A 26194-nucleotide genomic window follows, 5' to 3' on the forward strand; every position below is an offset into this window, starting at 1 on the left:
GTGCTCTAATGTCCCACAATAAATACTGTCCAAACGTTCATACCCCAGCCCTTAAGGAAGTGAATAAGAGAGAACTAAATCAAAGTAAGAAGGTGAAATAGTATTATAAAGTTTGAATGTGCTGCCTGATGGCTTGAAAATTTGACTGAAAATGAAGTGTTAGACATCTAGTGAAAATACAATCAACACAATTCAATAACATTCAAGACAATTGTACCAAAGTCATGGTAGAAATAAAGGGGGTGACAAGGCAGTGCATTGTGATTATGGAAGGTAGGCTGTGTTTATCTTTCACTAATGGATCCCATATGTTCACAGAAGGTTCAGAGGGAGCTGAGACAAGTATACCTCTTGTATTTTGGAAAGACTTCTGGGCAACTGCCTCACATCAGGGCAGTGGCGTAGCCAGCTTTCTTGGTCAGGGGTGGCAAAATAAATTTTTTGGGGCACGGACGAAAAAAAATTGCAGTTGCATCATACAATATATAGAGATTGTATGTCTTTGAGCTTCCCGAAAAAGGCCTTATTTGGATTATGTGCGCGGCTGCGCGCGTAGGGCGAATAAATGGTATTTTACACTATTTTCGCCTATTATCCGGCTGAAAAGGGTCTTATTGTTACAATGTAATGCAGCAGAAGCTGAAAAATTTTGTATTTTACACTATTTTGGCCCTGAATTTTGCTAGAAAAGGGCTCCTTGCCCTTTTTCTTTTCCTTTGCCCTCCTGATTTTCTCTTTCATTTTTTGTCAGAGGGGCACTTTTTTCTTTCATTTTTTGTCAGGGGGGCACTCTGAAATTTGAAGGCCTTCCATGGACCTAAGAACCAGAGAAATGAGGTATCTGGACGACTGTGTGAAAAAGAGAAAACATGTGAAATCGATAAATACATATTAGATCAAGTGTGAGAAACAGACCATTACCAGAAATAACCAGCTCTTGTGGAGGTATATGGTAAGCACCTTGAAGGGGTCAAGCCTACCTAAGCGAACAACATGGGAAACATACCCCGACAAGACACCAATTATTTCTGGTAATGGCGTGTTTTCACACACAGATTGTTTGGTGAATGAGGTGCCGATGAGATGATGATGAGATTAGCCAAACCCCACTTCTTTTTTACGCTGTAAACAGCACCAAATTGGGCAGTGTGAAGGGTCTTTGCAAAATACTGCAAAGACATTGACCATATATCTTAGGTAAATTTGTTTCTAGACTGGGAGTGCTATTAGCATGATAAGGGTGTGTTTAACCAAGATTCTGAGTACATGTAGACAAACCATGCTTATGCGCCAAGCATTTTCTTCACGATATAGCCTGGTGAAGCATAAATAAAGAGGACTATAAATGCCATAAAGATCGTTGCTATGAGGAGCTTTATGAGGAGCCATTTCAGCCTGTTGAATAGGAGAAATTTGAGGGCCTTCCATGGGCTTAAGAACCAGAGAAAAGAGGTGTCTGGACGACTGTGTGAGGAAGAGAAAACACATGAAATCGATAAATACATGTAAACAATTTAAATACAAAAAAAACTTCTATCAAGAAACAGGCTGTACCTTATGTGACAAATGAGAATGTAATCTATCGAGCATGCAAAAAGTCTAAAATATAACCCTCTACACAGGTGTCAACTGCAGACGATAAGTTCCAAATTTTCTTTAAAAATTTAAATATTTCAGATTTGTATATTTCCATGCCCATATTTGGAATCGGCGTGAAAAATGCATTAAAATGAGTACAAACAAGCCTAGTATTGGATCAGTGGTTCTTGAGATAGCAATTGATATTTTGAAAAATATCTGAAAATTTGCAACTTTTTATGTTGAAGTGCATTATGTTGTTGTGATGTTCTCAAACTGACAATCCCTGTGCAACTTTAAACCATTACTTTGTATTGAACAGACAATAGAGGGCAATATTACTCGTTTGTTTGCAGTGCAAAGCAAGTACTTGGGTTATATGGATGGTTTATATTAAAGGGCTATTCCAATAGAAAACCATACACCCCCTATGGAATACATGACCTTAATCTCCTACACAGGGGGTGTAGATTTCAAATGGAGTCACTCATTCAGGTAACCCCATTTGAAATTCACACTCCCTGTGTATTAGAAGATAAAAGTAATGTCTTCCATAGGGGGTGTATGGATTTCAAGTGGAATGCGCAATTTGGTTTTTGTCAGTATGCACAATATGTTACAATGGTGTAATCATGCATCACATCTGTTTAGCTATCATGTATAAGGTGAATTCATGCAAGTGAACTAAAATTAATTAATGATAATAATGAGTACATGCAACACAGTCATTTAGCTATACATGTATAAGGTGAATTCATGCAAGTCAACTGATAGTTAACTGAAAGAAAAAAATGTATGATTTGACATAATTATACAATTGAGTATAACACATGCAACCCAATCATTTCATATACATGTACGGTGAATTCATGCAAGTCTTGGACATAACTGAAAGAAAACGGTATGACAAAATATTATAGAAAAGCTTCATGATTTGACACAATTAACCAATGAGTAACACACATACACATGTAACCCAGTTATAAGGTGAATTCATGCTGTAAAAAATCTGAAACGCTATGCACTGAAGTACAAAAAGGTGAAACCTTTGTTATAATAGTGCACATGTTTCAATGTGCTGTCTGATGGTTTGCAAAATTTGACTGAAAATGAAGTGTTAGACATCAAGTGAAAATACACTCAACACTATTCAATACATTCAACACCACTGTACCAAAGTCAGGGTAGACAAAAAAAGAGAGACAAGACAGTCTATTCCAGTTGAAATCCATACACTCCCTATGGAAGACAGCACCATAATATATCCCACACAGGGGATGTAGATTTCAAATGGAGTTGCCCATTCAGGTAACCCCATTTGAAATTTACACTCCTTGTTGTGTGGATGATTAAGGTCATTATCTTCCATACAGTGTGTATGCTTTCAACAGGACTAGTCCATTGTGCTTATTGTGGTTAGGCTGTGTTTTATCTGTCACTAATGGATCTCATATCACCCATCGTGCTCCCACAAGATCACAGGGAGCTGTGACAAGTACAGCTGAAGGCATTTTGTCTCATCTCTTTAGATCCCGTATCACTCATTGTGCTCCCACAAGTTCACAGGGAGCTGAGACAAGTACCCCTGAAGGCATTTTGTCTGATCTCCTTAGGTCCCATATCACTCATTGTGCTCCCACAAGTTCACAGGGAGCTGAGACAAGTACAGCTGAAGGCATTTTGTCTCATCTCTTTAGATCCTGTATCACTCATTGTGCTCCCACAAGTTCACAGGGAGTTGTGACAAGTACAGCTGAAGGCATTTTGTCTTATCTCTTTAGATCCCATATCAATCATTGTGCTCCCACAAGTTCACAGGGAGCTGTGACAAGTACCCCTGAAGGCATTTTGTCTCATCTCTTTAGATCCCATATCACTCATTGTGCTCCCACAAGTTCACAGGGAGCTGTGACAAGTACCCTTGAAGGCATTTTGTCTCATCTCTTTAGATCCCATATCACTCATTGTGCTCCCACAAGTTCACAGGGAGCTGTGACAAGTACCCTTGAAGGCATTTTGTCTGATCTCCTTAGGTCCCATATCACTCATATTGTGCTCCCACAAGTTCAAAGGGAGCTAAGACAAGTACCCCTACAGGCATTTTGTCTCAACTCTTTAGTTAGACTTAATTTAGACTATGAGTGCTATTAACATGTGCTTGACCAAGATTTTGAGTTGACAAACCATGCTTATGCTCCAAGCATTTTCTTCACAATATAGCCTGGTGAAGCATAAATAAAGAGGGCTATAAATGCGATAATGATCGATGAGATGAGGAGCTTTATTAGGAGCCACTTTAGCCTGTTGAATAGGACAAATTTGAGGGCCTTCCATGGGTTCAAGATCCAGAGAAAAGAGGTGTCTGGACGACTGTGTGAGGAAGAGAAAACACAGGAGATAGATAAATACATGTAAACAATTTATACGCACAAACAAGACAGGCATTATCAACAATTTGCTGAATCAGAGAAAACTAAAAACAATCAGTAAACATCTTATTTATTTTGTTTCTTTGAAAGAAGCCAAATGTACATTACAATACTCAGCACCTGATAAGAATGAAAATTAACCAGATAAAATTGTCATCAACGAGCAAGAGCATGGCCTAATGGTTCGGGTACTTGCTATTAGTGCCCAAGGTAATTGATGGAGCTTCGTAATATTTTTAGAACTGCTATTTTCTATCTGTCATTTACGTTATTTGAAAAATACCTGATTCATTCTGACCGATTTCAACGAAAGTTCAGGATATGGAATTTGGTCCATTTTTATTATTTTTTAAACAGACAAAGCAGACTTTCTGCCGATTTGTGGGAGTGTGTTGCACCCCAGCTAAGGGCCTACATTCACTGTATTAAAGTCCTACAAATTTCAAACATTTTGTTCAAATTAAAAAAAAAGTTGTATTTTATATCACTCCTTTAATTGAGTCTTCTGACGATGTGGAAAATAATAAAACATGCAAGAAAGTCTGAGCTTTAAGAATGGCTTGAAAAAGTATACAATATATGTTACATGCAGAAGACACCTGTTTAAAGAACACAACATCGTTGGGCAGGAAAAACCTCTTATGTGTCATTGGCCCCTGAACATGTTAAAACAAAACTGCCTATGTAACCTGTTGGCAGAAGCACATAGGAGCGCCCAACGACATCCAACTAAAAGCTGAGGTAAGTCAAAATTATAACCGAAAGAAAAATGATAATAATAAATATAGATTATACCACTTTTCACCCTGTTGTGGCAATGACGTCAATGCATTCAGGCAGCTGTTTTGCACTCACAGTTACATGTATGCGGCGTCTTTTAGCGTGGGTGTAAGTACACCAGCGCTTTGAGCGAACACTAGCGATTTCAAGCTGCATCCAATGAAATGCACACTGACATCACTACCACATCGGGGTGAAATGGTATAGTTATACATAACATACACATGCGACACTATTCAACACAGCCATTTGGCTATATAAAGTGAATTCATGCAAGTCAAAGATATAGGCTGACTAAAAGGAAAAATCATGGCAAGATTCATGTAAATGAATGAACAATATATGGCAACAAAACATGACGAAAAATATAAAAAACAGTTGCATTATGCAGACACAAAATAATGCATTCATAAAATATGGGGAATTAAAATGGTAATAGGTCCTGTGTCACAACCTGGGGTACCTTTGTGTTACATAGTAAAAAAATGAAATGGTTCAAACATTTTACCTACACATCTCATTTGAAGTGGTTTATCCTTCTGAGCATTTTGACACCTTTTTTTATGGAAATCGGTTAAAAAATGAGAGAGTGCGGGCAAAAACAATCACAAAGTAGGGAGGATGTAACCCCACCTCTTTTTCCACATTTACAATCATTCTGAGCAAGTATTGGTCTTTTAAATGAACTTCTGTATTTATTTACTTGGTTTAGATGTCGGGGAGTTCATTTAGACAATTTTTTACTAGATTCAAATTTTTAAAGGGGGTTTTAAATCAAATTTACAATATGAATCCCTCCCCCTAATCCTCCTCCCCCTAATCCTCAGCCACCCTTGGCACATTTCATGCCAAACGTCATAAGAAAATAATTGAAAAATATTTTTAAACAGGATAAAAACATGAGTAATATAGAATAAATTAGCCTCAATTTAAGACCTAATTGAATCTTCTAAGTGAAGGAATACTCGAGAGACAGTGTTTTGAAATCCAAACTGCATATCAAAATGTAACAAAGCCACCTTTTTGGGTACCCCAGTATATGACACAGGATCAATAATACATGGAAGTAGTGATCATAGGAATCATGAATCAAGAGGTTACCAAAGTATTTTGCATGCATAAAAAAGAAAAGAAAGTAAAGCAGACAAAATTATGAAGGATATACAAATATTAATTATGGCAATCATGCAAGATCTAATACATTTTCAACATAAATAAGCTATTATATATGTTTTACACAGTCATGCAGAGTTTGAAAAGCATATGCATATAATTACCATATAAATTAGAATAGTGTAGCCATAGCATAACTCATAGATACCGGTGTTTACCATGTGGGTTATAAGCAGGCTTGACATCAATGTTGGCTGAAAACTGAAGTCAACCTTTCACCTCTTTTGCATGTTCTTATGGAGGGCAAAAGAAGTCAATCTATAGTCAAATGCAGCAAACCTTTGACGAGCGCGACTACCGTGATGTTGCAAATTTGGCGCTAACAACGCGTACAGTGCACAGTTCATTCATAAATTTCCACTCAGCAACAACATATCGCCTTAGCAGCCAATCAGAGACAAGTGCGTGCAAACGCAGTAAATACGCGATGTATTCTTACAATACGCGCTCGTCAAAGGTTTACTGCATTTTAGTATAATGCTGTGCATCTGTACGTGTACACGCATGAAGTAAATGCGGCAAAGTACTGATATCACTGTCTCAAGGAGGCCAAATAGACTATAGATGAGTTGATTTGTGACGTCAATGCCTGATGGTATGCGCACTAGGGCCGGTGTCGGCACCGTTTTTTTTATGTTGACATGTCGACATATTTCGTATCTTGACGTCGACAGAGTGTCGACATACATTTGGGTTCCAAAAAATACCAGGACTTTTTTTTTCATGATTTTAGGAATATTTTTAAAATTTTAACCTAAAAATATCTAGAAACACCGTCAGCAATTTCAGCAAATTTCCAAGATGGCCGTTTTCATAGCGAGCATGTAGCAATGAAGTGTACAATTTACACCGGAAAACAAGGCATAATACTGCCAAAAGTATGCCCCCTGAAGGCAAATAACATGAAAAATTGGCGAAATAGTAGGTAAAAGATAAGATTTGGCATTGCATTTTGTTGAAAATACATTGGAAATGGCCAATATTTTGAGTGAAAATGAGCTTGCCTGACGAAGTTTTACTGGGCCATTGCCTTAGCACTATGTCGCCATGGACGAAGTTCTGTCGATATGTTGACATAATTCACTTTGTCAACAGGATTCCGACAGAGGACCTGTCGACACCGGCCTTAATGCGCATCCACGCATCATCACATGTTTCCATTGACATTGTTTTTTGCCTGGCAGTATGCGCACACATCATATTTTGTTCAGGGCTTGTGTATTTAAAACTCCGGCCACATCACAATAAGGCTATTAACATTGTAGTGGTTGCACAGGGTTCACTCAAGCATATCGATATACCAGTCCCTTGCCTTTGTTGATAAACATTGAGGTCAACTCATCAATAGACCTAAATGAAACAACACAAACACATCAGTTTCTCTATTGCGTAGTATATATTTCCCATATCTCATAAATACCCTATTATGTCCAAATTAACAATAAGTTACATAATTATATAGTACACATACAGTACATAAATATACTTTCTTCTATAAAAATAATAGTACTTCTATTCCCAACATATACATAATTATTATGAAAAACAATTTGGTTAAAAATAGCAAACCATATAATATGTTATAAATAACATTTATTTTACAACTAAAAAAAAAGCGCAGTGATTTATAGTGTGCTGCACACAGGCACAATGCCTAGACGTTGATCCACAAGCTTAAGCACACTTTACAGGTTGTCGCTGACCACTTCGGCCTCATATCATTCCATAAACCATTAAACAACCTTAGACATTCCACAATTGACCGTTGCAGGATCAGCTCCCCGAGTTTCATACGGGTTACAACAAGACAATTAGTAGAATTAGTAGTGAGTTCCTTGTCTAGGGGAACTTCAAGCTAACTCAATTTTTACATGGATCATACATGTACTAACCACCACTAGGGTTTGAACCTGCAACCTCTCGCGAATAGTCAAACGCCTTATCGAATGAGTTAACTTGACTGCTGTAAAATACTAATAATAATAATTATGCTGATATAAATAATATTATTCCAGGGGTACATGATTGACAACCATCTCAAAATATAGTTTATATTGCAGGTTCCACCTATAGGAACTAACTTTAGTATACACAACACAAAAAGAAAGTCCTCACTTAAGTAACACGTCGTAAATTTAAACTTACGCATGTTATGACAATTTGGTTGATATGGTTGTGCGCAGAAACTTGTTAGCTCCAATTTGTTACCAAAAGCTCTCAATTGTCAAAGAGTGATACCGGTATATGAAATTTGGTGCATTTTTAAAAGGAGAGCTGCCAAGATAACTGGCAGCGTGCGACCATGGCAAACCCCAAAATAACCTCTCCGTTATCCAGCTTTGTGATCATCATAGGAAAACATGTTTTTAATGCATTAACATCTTAATGTTATGCTTGTGTGTGTGTACTATGGTTTATTGCACATAATAATTGTCAAATATTTATTCATTACAAGCCGACGTCAAACGTCGGCTTGTGCTGTCTCTTCTCAATTCTTTCTTTCTTCTTCTTTCTTCTGGCAACTCGTGACATTTTGCGTGACTTGCCACGTTTCGCCCTAGCTCTCTTATGCTTCGACAGATTTCAACCATACTTGAGTCAAATGACCACTGGACTAGGCCAAACCTTACATTTGACTTTGACCTGACTGTGACCTTTGACCTTGACCTTATGGCCAAAAATGTTGATTACACAAAAAATGCTACTCCTTCCACAAATTACATGCAATGATCATGTGACTCATGCATATGAATCAACATGTGGCAGTGCTTAAAACTTCCTAAAAAGAATTGAGGTCAAAGGTCATTAAGGGGTCATTTCGGTCAAAATCTGAAAAATTTGTAAAAAATATTCAAAAATCACTGTCTTTACAAATTACATAGCAGAGAGTCGCCATTAGCACACATGCATTGCTACTAGCCAGGGTCTTTAGGATGCCTACAGTTTTGGGGTCAAAGGTCATTAAGGGGTTACTTCGGTCAAAAACCAAAATTATCAAAAATGTTCAAAAAATTTTTATCTCAAAATGTAAACAGACCAGAATAATATAACCAACATACATAAATTAGTGTTCCCTGATGTATGCATGGTATTTTTATTTTGGGGGTCAAAGGTCATTAAGGGGTCACTTCCTGTTTTTAGCTGAATAACTTCAAGAATTTTTATCTCAAGAACTGAACATGTTAGAATTTTTATTTAAAATTGGAACAATGCATTTTGTCGGTGTACATAAGGTTTTTTTTCATTGAGGTCAAAGGTCATTAAGGGGTCAAAAGGTCAATCAAAAATTTTCAAAAATCAAAATCCATGTATAAGTTCGATTAAGCTGAAATTCACCAGGAATATTTCTTATGACATCCTAAGCACAATGCAAGAGCAGTTGACCCCATCCGTAACTCCAGGGGTCAAGTTATAGGGTCAAATTGCGGTTTGTACTCAGCGCCTGTTGACTCTAGTTGAATATATTTATAGAATACGGTACTAGCTCAATTTTATTTCAGATCTATTTACTGTCTATATTGCACTACAAAATGTTATATCATAACTTACACACTTTCAGTGGTGAACAAGGACATTTTTATGTGGGGGGGCAATGTGAAATTTTTTTTTTGGGGGGGGCTAAAAATCAGGGAACTTTTCCTAAAAAATGGGCAAATAGGATAATTTTCACCTATAATATGGCAATTTTCGCCCAAATTAGTTGATTTTTAATGATTTTTGCCTGACAGGGGCAATGAAAAAATTGGGGGGGGCCAAGGATTACACCAAAAGCCAATCAGTCCCTTCTGATAAGCATGCCAGATGGAGCTTACACCAAAAATATTTTTAAAAAACCACATTTTTTTAAAAGAATTTTACAGCCCCGCTGCCCTCCAATGAGCTACTTAGATTGCCTGTATCTTGGTATGGCCTGGGATGCCCACTTACAAAAAACATAATATACAATCTGGAAGACTTTCTTATTTAAAAGAGTAATCATAGAAGCCCAAGCTTTTCTAATAAGTGCACTTTTGGACGAGATTGTTCTTCTATTTTTAAATGTTTTTTTTTGCACACAGCTTTAAGTTAATTGCCTTTAAAATATCAGTTTAAGGCCAGAGTAATGAGAGAGAACTTGGACCTCTTCGAACATCATTATGTCTGAATTGTATGTCCAAAGTATATAAAACTATACATTTCTGGAAAGGAAATGAGTCAAGGAATCAAATGGAGACGTCAGATTTTTTCAAAAATCTTAACTTTTTGAATAAATCACAAAAATTCACTTTTTTACCTCATTTTTTTTGTGACAACTTAAACAAAAATCTGTTCAGAGTTTTAAAAAAATCAGTTGGCTTTTCATGGAGAAGTGACATGAACTTTGGGAAGGTTTTTTTCCTCTCTTTTTTCTAAATATTGGAAAAAAAACATGTGAAAAAAGCAACTTTGTCACTCTATTAATTAGCTAAAAATTGCACATAATGGTATATATTTTTGTTACCATTTGCTTGCATGTTTTTCGACTTATCTTGTCACAAAAATCGTGCAATATTGTCAAAAGTGAACTCTGAGAAAATCGATATTTTAGTAAAAAAATGTCACAATTGTGCACAAAAACGTCCTTGTATTTTAAAACAGTAAGACTTTCACGCTTGTAAAAGCTGTATCGGGTGCATGGTCTAAATATGCATCTTTTTGAAACCAATGAATCTATAATGTCTGCTTTTAGTGCGTCAAAATAATTTTAAAATCTAAACGGCATTTTGACTGCAAATTTTTATTTTGTTTCCTGGCGTTAACAACATACTGAATGCGCCTTGACAGCGTTAGACATACGTGCAGAGTTGCGCTGCATCATGAGACGCAAATCGCACACGTAATCACAATATTTCGCATTCGCGCATTCCTGACTCATTATTTTCCGCCAATTTACTAAGCTGTCTTGAGCCATGTGACTTTTTTGAGTTGAAAAGAGTGAAATAAATCAAGCAAAAATGAGAGGAAATATTAACAAGTTGCATTCTATCAGTTTCAAGTAAAAGAATACATCTTAGTGTTCTTAAGTATCAAGAAATCTCAAATTCGTGCGTGGATGAATGCGCCTCCCCTTATTCTGGCCTTAATAGAATATTTCATTGTCTTATCAAACTAAAATATTGATCACTAAGCATCGTTTTACGCTAGACATATAAATTTATACACAATTAGATTTTCTTCAATAAATATTATATTTATATATATATATAAATTGCTATAGCTATATTAAAATCAGGTTAGTGTTAAAAATCTCTATTGCACTAAATATTATGCATAAAATCATATTGCTACAGATAAATATGGCCAATCGGTTATATTATGCATAAAATCATATTGCTACAGATAAATATGGCCAATCGGTTATTTCAATAGTATAGTACAGAGTACAAAAGTTAAAATATCACCCAGCTTCAGCCACAACGTAAAATTCAATAATTTATTTTATTTACATTTGTGACCGTCCACGTCGAAACGCTCGTAAAGTTGGGCCCTGGTCAATTTTGTTTTCTTCCGTTTTTAGAATATATATATATCATAAGCTTTACAATGATATATCATTTGACTTCAAACGACACCCAGAAGCAGAGTTATGGTTTGTTAAACTTTGCTCCTTCAGTAAAAGGGTACATTATTTTGGTGCTACATTATTTCTCTTTTTCCAGATCGCTGATATTACATATCAAATAGTCATAATTGGCGGACACTTCAAATCATCCCCAAGTCAACGAGGTTCAGGAATGTCCTATCATTGTTAATTGAATATATGAATACAAAAGCCACCTAAGTCCATACTTTGGCCAAATTGAGTTAAGCATGGGAAATTGTTGCTATACATAGGCCTGTCATATGCATGAAAGAACAACTCAAATTCATTCTCTGTGTCTATTGGGCATGTGAAAAATAGCATGTATGAAAGAATCACCCAATTCCATGATTTGAGTCTTGTAACACATTGATTGAAATCCAGTATGTATAAAAGTCCACTTGTAACACATTCATTGCTAGAGAATGACTTTTGAACAAAAAATGGGTTTAATAAAGGAAAGTGTGTGGTTTATATTACATGGCAGGATGCTTATCAACATTATACATACCTGTGTGCTTTATTTTGTATTATCTTACTAGTGGTAATCTCATTCTAACATTGTTGTCTTTGTATATGATTCAAAAACCACCTAAGTCCAAAATTTAAAATGAACCCCACTGAAGTCCCTGAAATGTTAATCGTCATACCTAATACAGGTTAATCCACTCATTTGCACGTAAAACTTACCATATTGACCAGGTAAATCTAACTGAAGGAATTAAAATGATACACGGGTTTTTCTCTCAAAATAACTTCGCATGGACTTAGGTGGCTTTTGGATTCATGTATTCAATTGTTGGTCAACCCACCACTTTAACAGGATTTAGCCAAAGCAAACAAAGACTAGAGCTAAATACTAACTCTATACATTAGTATAAGCTTATTATCCTCTTCAACAATAGGATTAAAGATTGGCATTTGACTGTCACTAAAATGAGAAACATGTAGGACAAACATTAGGTACATATGAATACAACCTTTATGCACATTTTGCACTGTAACTCGAAATACAATTTGCCGACTTTACGAGCGGTTTGTGATGGACGGTCACATTTAATATACTATATGTGTACATCCATATCAAAAGGATGCACTTGTCGGCTGCTACATGTGTCTCTTTTTACATAATAGCTAGGGATATATACCAGACTCATCTCAAATGAAGGTCACTTCAAATCATCCCAAGTCACATGGTTTAGGAATATTCTAGCTCTATTCTCAAACCATGTGACTTGGGGGTGATATGAAGTCACCTCCACTTGAGATGAGTCTGGTATTTGTTCCTAGCTAATTCTGTAAAAAGAGACACATGTAGCAGCCGACAAGTGCATCGTTTTGATATGGATGTACACATATTGCTTATATATATCTCAACATCTACCAGCTGTATCAAATTGATTGGCACCCACACATGGACCATTTTCAAGAAAATATTAACATACGAACTGGGCCATTTCAGTTGAAACCCACAGAGTCACTCTAGAAATCTAGAAAGGAACCACTTCTTTCAAAATTTGTATTTCGATGGCTTGAAGGTCACCTTCCATCTGTCTGCCCAAAAATTTGTATTGACGTTAACAGTCCTTGCAATTTTAATATGGAGCATCAATATCGGCAAAAAATATAAAAATTTGAAACACACAGTACAGGTACATGTACCAATCATTTTGATGTAGCTTTTATTAAAATTTATATCATAATATACTTTGCAAGTCAGATCAAATGTCAAATCTGATTGCTCAGATTTTGGGAGTAAAACTCAAATACGGTAAAGATTTGCCCAAATGTGTATATGGGCTCCATTGAGTGAACTGGAATTTTAGCCATAAACTAAAAGTGGCTTCCCGTAAAAATTCCACCAGCAAATAAGGTCACAGACCCATAATTCTTGTTGGGATTTTATGAGGAGGGATCTTTCTATTTGTATGTGAAATTTAACCCAAGGCAAAAGGAGCTCATGTGCTTTACAATATCTGAAAAAATCCTCATCCAAATCTAATGAAATCAACTGAAATCTGTACAGTGGGTAGGTATGTATTCCATGACTAAAATTACTGTCCCAGTGTTACCCCACCCCATGGGCACTATTGACTTCTTACAGACAGTGTTCCTGATTTGTTAATTGCATGATAAAAACACATCAGTAACCAATCAAAATATAGCTTTTAGATCTCTCAGCAATTTTAAGCTTAATCTCCTTCAGTCCTACTGACTATTCTTACCATATCTCTGATTGGCTCAATACATGACATAATTCTCTTTATAACCAATCAAAATAGTTCTTAGTGGTCAATAAGTTAATCTGTGCAGTGCTGTGAGTATTGTTATGATTAGTTTGTTATTACACACCAAACAGTTTGGCTACGGTATAGCCAGGCACATTGTACAGGAAGAGCACAATCATTGCGATGAAAAACGCCGAAATCACGCATTTGATGAATAGCCACCGGAAGCGTACGCAGATCATGTAACGTATGGCTTTGAGCGGATTCAGGAAGAAGATGAACGACGTGTCCGGACGGCTGTTTGGATGGTGAGCGAGATATAGGAAAAATTGAGAGAAATAGAAATATGGATTGGGTTATTTGTTAGTTGTTAGTAACTTGATTGACACTTGTCAAGTTATTATCAGAAATTGAACTTTTGTAAAGGAAAATTAACAGAAAATTAACAGAAAGGGTTTTTTTTGTATCCACTCCTAATGCATCATACAAAGAACAAACTGAATGTGTAAGCATCATGCTAAACATTTCTTTTGCAATTCTAATTAACAATACTCACAACACTATTCAGTGCTGAAATTAAGGCCTAAAAAAATTGTTTGATTGGCATAACCCGACCTACCCTAGGTCTAGGCCTGACGCTGACTTTGTTTTTTTTGCAAAAAAACAACAACTTTGATTAAATTTTTTAAAAAGAATAAAAAAAGTTTTAAGGCCTTTATCAAATGCAATTTACAGCTTTAAAAGTAAATAAAAATCCCTAACTATACCTACATGTACCCTTATTTTTGTTGTTTTATGTTGCGCCAATCTAACAATTTTTTTTAGGCCTTAGGAGTGACCAAAATTTAAGAATTACATTGAGCTAGCTATTCCAGCTGAAATTCATACAGCCTCTATGGAAGATATGTTAACAACCTAAATCTCCCACACAGGGGTGTGGATTTCAAATGGAGTCACAGATTCAGGTAACCCCATTTGACATTCACACCCCCTGTGTGTGTTAGATTAAGATCATGTCTTCCACAGAGGGTGTATGGATTTCACCTGGAATAGCCCCTTGATCTTCTCCTATTTTGACTTCTGCTTATACATACATGATTTCTGAAAAGTTACTTTTTTAAATTTCTTCAAACTGTATATGTATTCTTACACTTTCTGCTCACAACTCATACTTGGGAATATCCAGACTAATACAGACTATTTTCCAACATTCAAAGTCCCCATGCATTGTACACATATTCATGGGGGTTGATTGTTCGCTTCGTGCCATGTCTAACATTTATGCCAGCGTTGCGTACCTTGGCGTATACGCGATAGAGCGTGGCGTGTCTTCGCGTATGTTTACATGAAAGACCGTAAAAATATACAGTATGTGCGTAGCAGTTTTGCCTGTTGAAATTCATGTAATGATTGGCCATCATTATGTGGTGATGCTGAGACTTTGACTGTTTGGAGTTTGTATGTATCACTTTAGTTCACGGGAATATCCCCTTTCCTTCAAGATGGCCGCCATCTTGGATGTGCAGTAAAAATTGATTTAACAACTGTTAATGAGGAATAATCATTTGTATTTGTTTATGATGTAATTGTAGTTTTCCCTCACTCGCAGATTCAAGATGGCCACCATGGGCTTGTACCATCTGAGCGTAAGGAGTGAGAATTTTCTGTTGGCGCATTAATGCGTTGTGAGCGAGGAAGTGTTAAGCATCATAATCATGCTCCATTTTGATAGTGTTCAATTTAGTTGGTTCAATCAAGCACCAAACATTTTCTTCACAGTGTATCCGGGCACACTGTACAGGAACAGTCCTATCATTGCAAAGAGAAATGCTAGAACGACGCATTTGATGAAGAGCCACCTGAAGCGTACGCAGATCATGTATCGTATGGCTTTGAGCGGATTAAAGAAACCGATGAATGACACGTCAGGGCGACTGCAGAAACGGTGAACGAGATCACAGGGATACAAAGTAGAAACAAGTGAAGGGGTTGTTAGTTTGTTACTGACAGTACCAGTTGAAGTATGTTACAAATTATCTAAAACTGTAGCAGACAGTATGTTAGTTTCACTGTTATCTTGCTTCAAATTTCACATATCATTTCACTCAATGTAATGTGATAGGCAGCTTAGTTTTATGTGGGGGCATTTATCTATGTCTCGACTACATGTTTGCTCGAAGAAAAAAAAATCAGACGAGTATGTTTCTTGCCGACTAAAATTGTTGACCCCAATTTTTGTTGGCCTGGCACTCAAGAATCAATTGAATACCTGAGTGGAAGAAGGGCCCAACTCCATCAAAACTGTTTTTGAGATATTAAGAAAAAACGTAATATTTGGAAAAGTTTTATAGGCAGAATGTTATTACCTTCAGGGGACCTTTAATACATGAACATACAATATTGCATACATTCAAAATTATATATGATGTTTCCATGGTAATGGTACAGGTCTTAATACGAGCTGGAGTTGGGGCCTTCTTCCACTAATATACTGCAAGTGCCTGTTCCGTAAGCAGATGTCTTATAAATAGTTACAGAAATTTGGTAATTGTCTAAATAGAAGCATGTAATATGTTAGCAAGAAAATTTATTGTTGTGAAAAGCAGATTTCATGGATGAACAAAATTCCTCTTTAACCCAATATTTGTGGAAGAAGGGCCCAACTCCATGGAGTTGGGCCTTTCTTCCATAAAACCATGATTAAGTGTATGTGGAAAACTATTTAGGAAGTGGATTTTAGCTCATCGTTCACACACAAGGAAGAACAGTCTGCAGGCAATAAAATGCTGGGTCTAACTCATTTTTGTAAAAAATTGGAGTTGGGCCCTTGTTCCACTCAGGTATTCAATTAATAAGTGTGTGGGGGGGGGAGGGGAGGGATGTATTTTTAACTACTTTTGTAATGATTGAATATTACAATATCACATCCAAACAGTTATAAACATTTAGCACATTCAATATTTATTCACTTGCAAAAAGGCACTTATGGCTTTCAGGTAATTATTTTTCAATGTGTCAAGAAAAACAAGTGTCAGAGTGGAAAGATCCACTTATAGTATACTTAGAGAATGAAGTCTTGAAAAATATAGCAGACCCAAGAACTAACACTTTAGACGTTGAAGATTTTCTTCACCGAGTACCCAGGCATGTTGTACAGAAAAAGTATGATGGCGGCGACAAGAATCGCGAGTATAATGATTTTGAGGAATAACCATCGAAAACTCCAGAGCAGGTAACGGAGAGCTTTAAGAGGATTTAGAAACCAGACAAAAGAAGTATCTGGACGGCTGTAGTAGCACATTGAGTCGATGCAAGAGTCGAGTGAGATATGAAAAAGAAGAGAAAGATACGGAGTTTTGTTAGTAGTTAGTATAGTTAGTAAGTAACAGCGGGTCATTTATTGTTAATATGATATAGGTTTGCATGTTATTATAGTACTTCAAATGGTTAGACTGTTTACCTTTAATCACTGCAAACCATTGTTAATAATTATTAATATTTGATGTTATGATAATTGACTTTGGGCATTGTTAGTGCTTAAAATTTATCACTCAAATGCTTCAGCTTAAGCCATACATAGTGTTTGTGTAGAACTACCCGAGTCAGCCAAAGACTGGGCCGCAATAAACACACAAACTGGACAAAATGTGGGTGGCCGAGCAGTGGTGTAACATGAGTCATTCAATGGAGGGGGGGGGGGCAACTATGATTGGGGAGGCACCAGGCCTGATATGGGGGGGGGGGGGCAGAAGCTGTTTTCCGGCAATTGTCCTATGGGGTTTCTTCTTTTCAAATCGATTAAGGCGGATGTGCCCCCTGTGCTCCCTACGATGCTATGCCACTGCAGGCAAAAATACTGATCAACCCAGGTGGAATCAATTAAAGGACATCGGAAATACCAGTCAATCAGATTGAATTGGATTCACTTCTGCGGGCATGTACTCAAGCGTAAACACACACATTGGTCTAACTAAAGGATTAGGATTTAGCTATATTTTATTTTGCAGAACTTGATCATATTTTTTAATCCCAAAAAATTAGTGCTGTATTTATCTGGAATGGGGAGTAGACGCAGGCATTCGTTACGTTATGTTCATTCACATTACATTTTTAGTATTTTACTATATTTGTCATTTTGGTCCACTCCTTGTGACACTTAAGTCAAAAATATTAATTTTCAGATGCGGAAAGTTTTCCACACAGAACAATCAGTCGAAAAATAATCAAACATACAAAAACATTAATGAAAACAAAAACATGGTGTTGAACAATTAACTTTTGAATCACTATTCCTAGATATGTAAACCTGCATTTCATAAAAACAATAACATTATAGCAACAGATACAAAGAAACAAAAGCAACAGCAAACAATGGCAGGCAAATAATGCATCAATGAAATATGCTACTTGCTCCGATCTGTAAAAGAAAGATTTGTTAATTTGTTATCTAAGTAAGCAGACTACATTTGAAATCGCTCAAAAATGTCTGCTAGAAGAATATCCTGTACACCAGCAGTGTTTTCAGAAATCTGAAGTTATTTGATTAAAGTGTAAGAAAAGGCTGCTTTGCAACCGGCACCTTCCTTAACAATAGTTAGATAACACAATACAACTGTTGTACATAGACATGACCTGACCAATGGTGACCCCACCACAGGTCAGGTCATCTAAGGTCACTCTTGTTACAGAAATGTTGATTTGCTGATGTGAAGTCTTCCGATAATCTGACCTATAAGTGCTGTAAACAGATCACATATTCAAATAACAGAAAGGAAATCTTTTTCTGAGTTAATCTGTGTGTCACAACTTACTTTGGTTTTTCTAGTGGATCAGGCTCATCACGTGCGTAACCTGCTGGGTTCTTCTCCGCTTCTTCCTCTGTCATGAGGATCATCTCAGCTTCAACTTTACCCTGGAATATTGGTTCAAGAAATATTTTGAAACAAAATGTTTAAAACAAAAACTGAATGGTCCTGATTTGTTTAGTTGTCTTATAACTAAAGTCTGTCTTGTCTCAAGTTGAGAGATGTATCGAGTGCCATCAGTGCATTGTATGTGGTTGTGTCGTGAGCATACAAAATCATGCATATAGGGCCTGCAGGATTAGGTTAGTGCAAGCCATTCAAAACTGCCAATACAAAATCCAACTGTTACTCTCAACAATGAGACAAGACACACTATCCCGGTGGAAGATTTTGGAAATATATTCCACAAGGGGAGTATGTTTTTCAAATGCAATTGGTTAGAGTTATTCATTTTGAAACCCATACTACCTCTGCATTAGGCAAAAAAAAAAAAATTGTTTGTTTGTCCATAGAGGCTTATGAAAAAGTTGGGTCGGTAGGTCGGATTTTTTTATTTTTTTTTTAAATTTGAAGACTGGTAAATAAGTCAAAACACACAGCACTTTACTGGTTTAACTCTTGAGATGGTTCTGCATGTTATACTGTTCATTTTCTTTACATTTTCTTTCTTTAAATTTATACTAACCACTGTTTTCTACGATGTCCCATCGATGCCAAAAAAAAATCAAAAATCAAAAAAAAAAAATTAAAAAAAAAGAAAAAAAAAAAAAGACACGTTCGGGACCAGGGTACACGGTCGGTCGGACGTGGACAAACAAACAATTTTTTTTTTGGGCCTTATGGCTATTCAAAACTCACACTCCCTCTGTGGAAAACTTGAGCTAAATCTTCCACAGGGGTAGTGTGGATTTTAAATGGTATAGCCCATTGCCCCGCAATTTGATAGCCCAGTTAGGCAATTTTTAACTATTGTCCACAATTTTAGCCCATTTACATTGAAATTTACAAAAACCAGGGTTCGCAGGTTTTTGCCGCAGGTGGAAAAAACCGCGGTTTTAACCATGGTTTTAACCGCTTGGCAAAAACAATTTTTGCCCGTTTTTGCCGGCAAAAATGGCAAAAACTAAAAAAGTTTATTTATTTATTCATCTCAAAACAAATGATTAAGTTACAAAAATCATTTCCTGAGTGTAACAAAGCCAGATTTTGTATTTTATAAGTAACGTATTTTATTTTAAAGGCATGTGTTTTCATTGCTCAAGTGCATTTAACCGAAATGTGGCATATATCCGATTCAAAACTTTTTCATTTTAAGGACTTGATGAGATAAAAATTATGTTGAATGATTCATTAAAAGTTGTATGCTGCTGTTTATGAGCTTTCTGCATTAACTTTTAATATTTGAGTGACTATATGTGAGTTTTTGCCAGTTTTTGCCATTTTTGCCGGTTTAAACCAGGCAAAAACAGGTTTTTGCCAGTTTTTGCCACTGGCAACGGCAAAAACAGATTTTTGCCGGCAAAAACCGAACCCTGACAAAAACAACAAATCATGACGTCTTGAAGGTCATTTTTGGATCAAATTCATTCAATGTTATATAGGACCTTAAAATGCATTTTTTCTTTCTTGCAACAAGAAGTATTGAAAAATCAGCATTCAGCTCTAGACTACAGACGGTGGTAAATTACATTCAGTCACAGTTAGAAACACCACAAGATAAATATGGAATTTCCATGTTATTGAAAACATTCTCTTACCGTTAATTCTTCCTCCTCATGTTCCGACTTTGCCAAAAAATGGCCACCAGCCTTTGGTTCTCTTGATCTTAAATATGTTAATCTGTGGTACTGTTCCATCTGTCTTGAGGAGATCAGGGGTGCACTTCTTGGCTGTCTTGGCACCCCGAGGGAAGCGGTTCAGGTCAAGGGTTAGCCCACCTGCACAAGAAGATACATGTCATTTGTTTAAGGCAGGGGTATAGCTAAGGTTTCTGGTGCACAGGGCAAGGATATGGAATTACGTCCCTTTTTGAGGGGGAACACAGTCAACCTGCTCCCCATTTCAAACTTATTCATTGCATTTCCCAGTACACAGCCAACTCCACGGCCCAGTGCACAGAGAAATCGTGGTTGGGCGCGCTACGGTTTTCCTATGGAACATCTGACATGACACTTTCATATTCATCCAAATAACAACTTAACATAAATAAAATTAAAGGTTACAGGGTATTTGTGAATTTAGAATATCTCTTCTTCCTGATTCTGCAAAAAAAATAAAAAAATATCATTTAAAACACACATCATTCTTTCAAATGCTACTTTGCTCAATAAGCCCAAGTCCAACACCTGAAAATCCAGACCAATTATAGATCATAACTAGAGACAATGAGAAAATGTCAATCAAGCGAGGTTACATGCAAAAATAATAACTATGAACTGTCAGTCAAATGTACGACTTTGAATTTTTCATAAAAATTAATTTAAAACACCGTCATTTGATGATTTTGTATCACATGCTTCTCAACATCTGGGAAGCTGATCGGGGCCCCAAATGGGCGAGTGTGTAAACACCCAAAGCCAGAGGCTCGTGCAGTAGTTTAGCCAGGATTTTGGTGTGAGAGGGCAAAGCTAAATTTCGATCCCCATTTTTTTGTCCCACATTTAGTCATTTTAAAGATACTTTACTCTTTGCCGTCGTTGCCATTTTATCCCTGATATATTTTTTTTTGGTGGTGGTGGGGGGGCTACGCCACTGGGCTCGTGGAAAAACTTGCGAATGCTCAAGGACTCTTTTTTTATTTTGTTATACCCAATGACCCCCTGTTTTAAAATATCATTTTATACCAATAGGCCTCTACTTCCCGACGCCGGTAGGGACATGCCCATCACATCTAAAATTGATTACAGCCCATTACGTATTTTGTACCTGATTTTGTTTAAATTCATCATTAACTGAATAACTGTTTATACCATGGAAGTTAGAGTGCCCTTGTATATAGGCCTATACATAAAATAAGACAAATTCAGTGATCCCAGCGAGTGTAAAAAAGAAAATTGCTTATAGGCCTATAAATTGCTTACAAGTGAAAAATTGCCCCAAAAAAAAAAAAAAAAAAAAAAACCCCAGCAGTATTGACAAAGTTGAAGCCCCATTCAACTAAGTAGGCCTACCTAAGTTCTTTTTTTAATTAAAGATATCACAATTTTGTGTCAAATGTCCTATATTTTGTCTCAAATCTATACAGCTTTCGGCTTAAACCACCAGCAGGCTATAATATAGTCTCCACAGCAGCCAGTTTGGTTCCGCTCCCTCCACACAAACAGTCTGCCAATGATCACGAACTGGTCCTTTTTGATTCGCTAACGGTTTTCTGCCGACGTCATCCAGCTTGACGTCAAACAAAGCTTTCAATTGGTCGATCGGCTAGACAGCTACTTTATTATTCATGAGCAAGTTTGACCCGCCATCTCGCCAGCTAGACTGAGGTCAATCAAGTTCCCGTATGTACAGCTCTACGGCTATATTCGTGTAGCTAATCAGAAACGGCGTTATAAGTGGCAATTGGCAGACTGTTTGTGTGGAGGGAGCGTAACCAAACTGGCTGCGGAGGAGACTAGCTATAATAGCACATCTATGCTCACTGACATAAAAAAAACCTGAATTGTGATAATTTTTCCGATTTTACGAATGAGCAAATCGCTGAATAGGCCTGTATCATTATAGCTCATGTAACAAATATAACAAATATAAAAAATATAATAAAATACATGCTGTGTTTGATTATAGTTTCAAAATATTTTACATTGGTTTAAAAAAAAAAGGAGGGTGTCCATTTTAAAAGCTATAGGGCAGATGTTGGTGGCTTTAACTCGAAACGTTTGAAAATGGCGTATATCATGTTTTGTAGCTGAATTCAGTCTTCAAATGAAAACATAACTTGTATGCCATCATTTGAAAATAAATATTTAAATATGCCGAAGTCGAAATGTGCAATATCATATTTTCACATTTTTGAACATGTTGAAATACACAACAAAATCCTGCATTTTTAGTTTTTCTTAAATCTGATTTTCTTGAAATGTTTTGAACATCATAGCTAAAAACTTGCTTCACTAATATTTTTATTAATTTTCAAAAACTAGATATAAATGTTTAGCAAATGTTTTTTTTTCATTTTCATCAACTTTGAGAAAATTCACCAAAAATAAAAAAAAACACCATTTAATTTCTAAAAACCATTATCTATTTTATAAAGATTAATAATTAAAAAAGATACTGACGAATACAAGAGTAACCGAAAAACTCACCTGTGCTGATTGCCACTGTATTTAAGCCTCTTTGTTTGTTCTTTCATGATTCAGGTATTCTGTTTTGTATATATTTTGTATTTTTGTAAAGTGCTTTGATCATGTTGATCAGTTTCTGGAAATGCGCTATATAGTCAGTGTTTTTTATTAATATTATTATTAATATTCGAGTTCAGCATGCCCGAATTAACAAAAATAAGTTGGTTGCCAGCTTTTACGCATTGGGTGTAAAGTCGACATGGTAATGTGATTTTATGCTAATCGCGCTAGCTCACTTATTCGTTGTGATTGGCTAGTCGAGTTCATCCTCTGAAGCGCTGGACCGTAAAACTGTGCAATGTGGACCATTGAATAAGTTTCTTATGCATAATGACTCTTCATGAACAAAATTGCATGTGGGGCACGTGACAATTTACAGAAATATGACTTGGTCATAATTTCGGTCTCATAATTACTATTTTTGATATAAAATTGGATGGTTTGAACCCAATACACAAATTTATTGGTCGAGCTAGTATGAGTTTTAAAATATTGGACGAGACGAAGTCGAGTCCAATATTTTTAAACTAATAGCGAGACCAATAAATTTTGTATTGGGTGAAAAAAAAACATCCAATTTTATCATTATTATGTTTTCAGAATCTTTTCCTGGTCAAAAACATGATTTTTGGTCAAAAATGTGATTTTTTGGTCAATAATGTGATTGTTGTTGAAAAATGTGATTTTTGGTCAAAAATATGATATTTAATCAAAAATGTGATTTTGGTCACAAATGAGCGAGTCAAAAATGAGTTTTGGTCAAAAAATTGTAGAAAATAAAATTTTGGAGGAAAAAATGAGCCTTTCCAACACAGTCCAAGTTTTGAGTCCAAGTGTTGATTATATTGGACTCTTCAACTCTGTACAAAGTATAGGAAGGAAGATTCTGAGAACATAATAATGTTGAAATGTGTGCAAAAAATTAGACTTTCACCATTTATAGGGGGTGCTGAAGCGATCAATTTATGCACAACCATGTGGTTGATTTGATGCCTCCCGCAACACAGTGCCCAGGCATGTGTCTCCCTTGCCCACCCCTATTCTTTGATTCACCTCAAGTTCGTTAGTGACGTAAGTGTGTATTTTGCTGGTAGCAGTATTGAATCGTGTGCGTAAAGAGAATCGCACAGAGTGTACACACATGCGTACAAGGGCAGTTTTTTTGCACGCTTGCGGCACAAACGTAAAAAAGCATTGATGTCACTACTGAAATTGAAGCGAACCAATGTATAGCTAATGTATTTATGTATTTTATGACCAATACCACCTGTAAATCATCATGGCATGATATCATGACCACTTCCACTTGTAAATCAAATTCCTGCATACAGATCTATTATCTGGCTCAGTAAAGACAGCAACCTTCCAAAAATTGATTTTATTCCAAAATGAGTTTAAGATCAATAGCTGCGCTATGTGTTAAATATGTACAATATAATATATTAAATTCTACAGTTTTAACACCTAGCAGCTATTGGAGTTACAAGAGTTTGACAGAACAGCAGCGATATGGGCTAATTCCATTTAAAATTCATACTCCCCCTGTGGAAGATATTTCCAAACTCTTCCACATGTACAGAGGGAGTATTAGCCTAATACTTGCCCAAGAAATCATCAGCAGAGAAGGAATCGGCATCCCATACTTGCAGGTTCAATCTCGGCGGCACCTTATACTCGGTCTCGTCCAGGGCAAAGGCTGACTCCTTCTTCTTGATCACCATCTTTTCTTCAGCAATCAGATATTCAAAGGGATGTATGAATCGCCAGTTGAAGTTGCCTTCACCGGTCAGCGAACGGTAATGGACGTCAGTCGCCTGCTTGTCAGTTTCTGGACCGACTAGCCACCTGAAAAGCAAGATGCATATAATGATATAGACACCGGGCTATTCCAGTTGACATCCATACACCCCCTATGGAAGACATGACCTTAATCTTCCACATAAGGAGTGTGAATTTCAAATGGGGTTATATAACCTGAATGGGCGACTCCATTTGAAATCTACACCCCTGTGTGGGAGATTAAGGATATGTCCTCCATATGGGGTGTGTTGATTTCAACTGTAATAGCCCATTGTTTTATATCAATCATGCTTAGATTTTTAGATTTAAAAGAAAAAGTTATTATACTGTGCATAAAAAGTACTTATACATTTAAAACAAATTAAGCGATTTCTTAAAGGGGCATGTTCCTATTGCTAACAGCCTCATCCCCAGAACCTCAGATTTTACCGGAAGTGGTGTCAATTTTGGTACCAGAAGAAAGATCATATTTTTCTCATTGACCATGTGAAATTTTAGGGCTAACAGATGTTTATTTTGGATTTTATGAACAAAAATAGGGGCACTTTTGGTCGACCAATAATTAGCTTACACATTGTTATATAGGGATTCAAAAATCACACTTTCAGCTCTCATATTCAAACGGATTGGAATTCTTTACAAATGGAATATTTGTGTCAAAGTCATTTATTTAAGATGAAAACTTCAAACAATTAAATCGGCACATCCCCCTTTAATCATTGAAACTAAAATTACCAATTAAAGTAGCAAATAGATGGAGAATTCTGTTTTATTTTGATACCTCATTCAGCCCGATGCGACTAAATTTCCCAAACTTGAAAAGAAGAGAGCATTTCTAAAATGACAAAATTTACATAGGACTTTTTTTCTCGAAGTAACACTCAGATATGCACAAAATTCAGCGAGCATTAATCTTTCATGCTGTAATGAGTCGGCTTCAAATAATTAAAATTTGAAAATAATGAATGTTGAAAAAGTGAACAATCCTGAAAAAAAATTGTAACAGGAAACTGGGCACTGCCTTTCATTAGTTTAATAAGAGTACCTACCCTTTGACAAATATATCACTCATCTTCTCTCCTGTGAAGAATGCATCATCTTCCAGTACCACATCGTCCGTGTTCCAGATGATCACTCTCAGCTCATATTTCTTGGGTTTCCGTGGCGATATATCCACTGGTGCACCTGGGAGGGGCATATCCATGGGGAACATGTCCACCCACATCTCCACTTTGCCCTAAAATGAACACAAGGAAAAAGAACCAAGTTGAAGTAAGTTAAACATTTACTCAAACCTTAATTTTGCTCACCTGAGAGCTTTCGGAATGAAACACTACTCTTTGTTCACTCGTTGACTGGTAAAAGATGCTTATACTACTGCTGGTCAGAGACCCTCCGACTGTGACATAGGTCACGTGTCAGAGGTCGTCCGACTGTGACATAGGTCACGTGTCAG

At 36.5% G+C, this 26194-nt stretch overlaps 1 protein-coding gene across 1 annotated transcript in view; it reads right to left on the reverse strand.

Annotated features, from left to right (window-relative positions):
* The window catches only part of LOC140138798 (otoferlin-like), a 181328-nt gene that overhangs the window by 13184 nt on the left and 141950 nt on the right, over nucleotides 1-26194 (reverse strand). The window contains 6 exon segments of the mRNA XM_072160570.1: nucleotides 1279-1464; nucleotides 18599-18699; nucleotides 20350-20388; nucleotides 20390-20529; nucleotides 24542-24783; nucleotides 25788-25975. Coding sequence (XP_072016671.1) covers nucleotides 1284-1464; nucleotides 18599-18699; nucleotides 20350-20388; nucleotides 20390-20529; nucleotides 24542-24783; nucleotides 25788-25975 — 891 coding nt within the window. The 3' untranslated portion in view covers nucleotides 1279-1283.

The sequence above is a fragment of the Amphiura filiformis genome, chromosome 18 (genome assembly GCF_039555335.1).
Source record: "Amphiura filiformis chromosome 18, Afil_fr2py, whole genome shotgun sequence".
Taxonomy (NCBI): Eukaryota; Metazoa; Echinodermata; class Ophiuroidea; order Amphilepidida; family Amphiuridae; genus Amphiura; species Amphiura filiformis.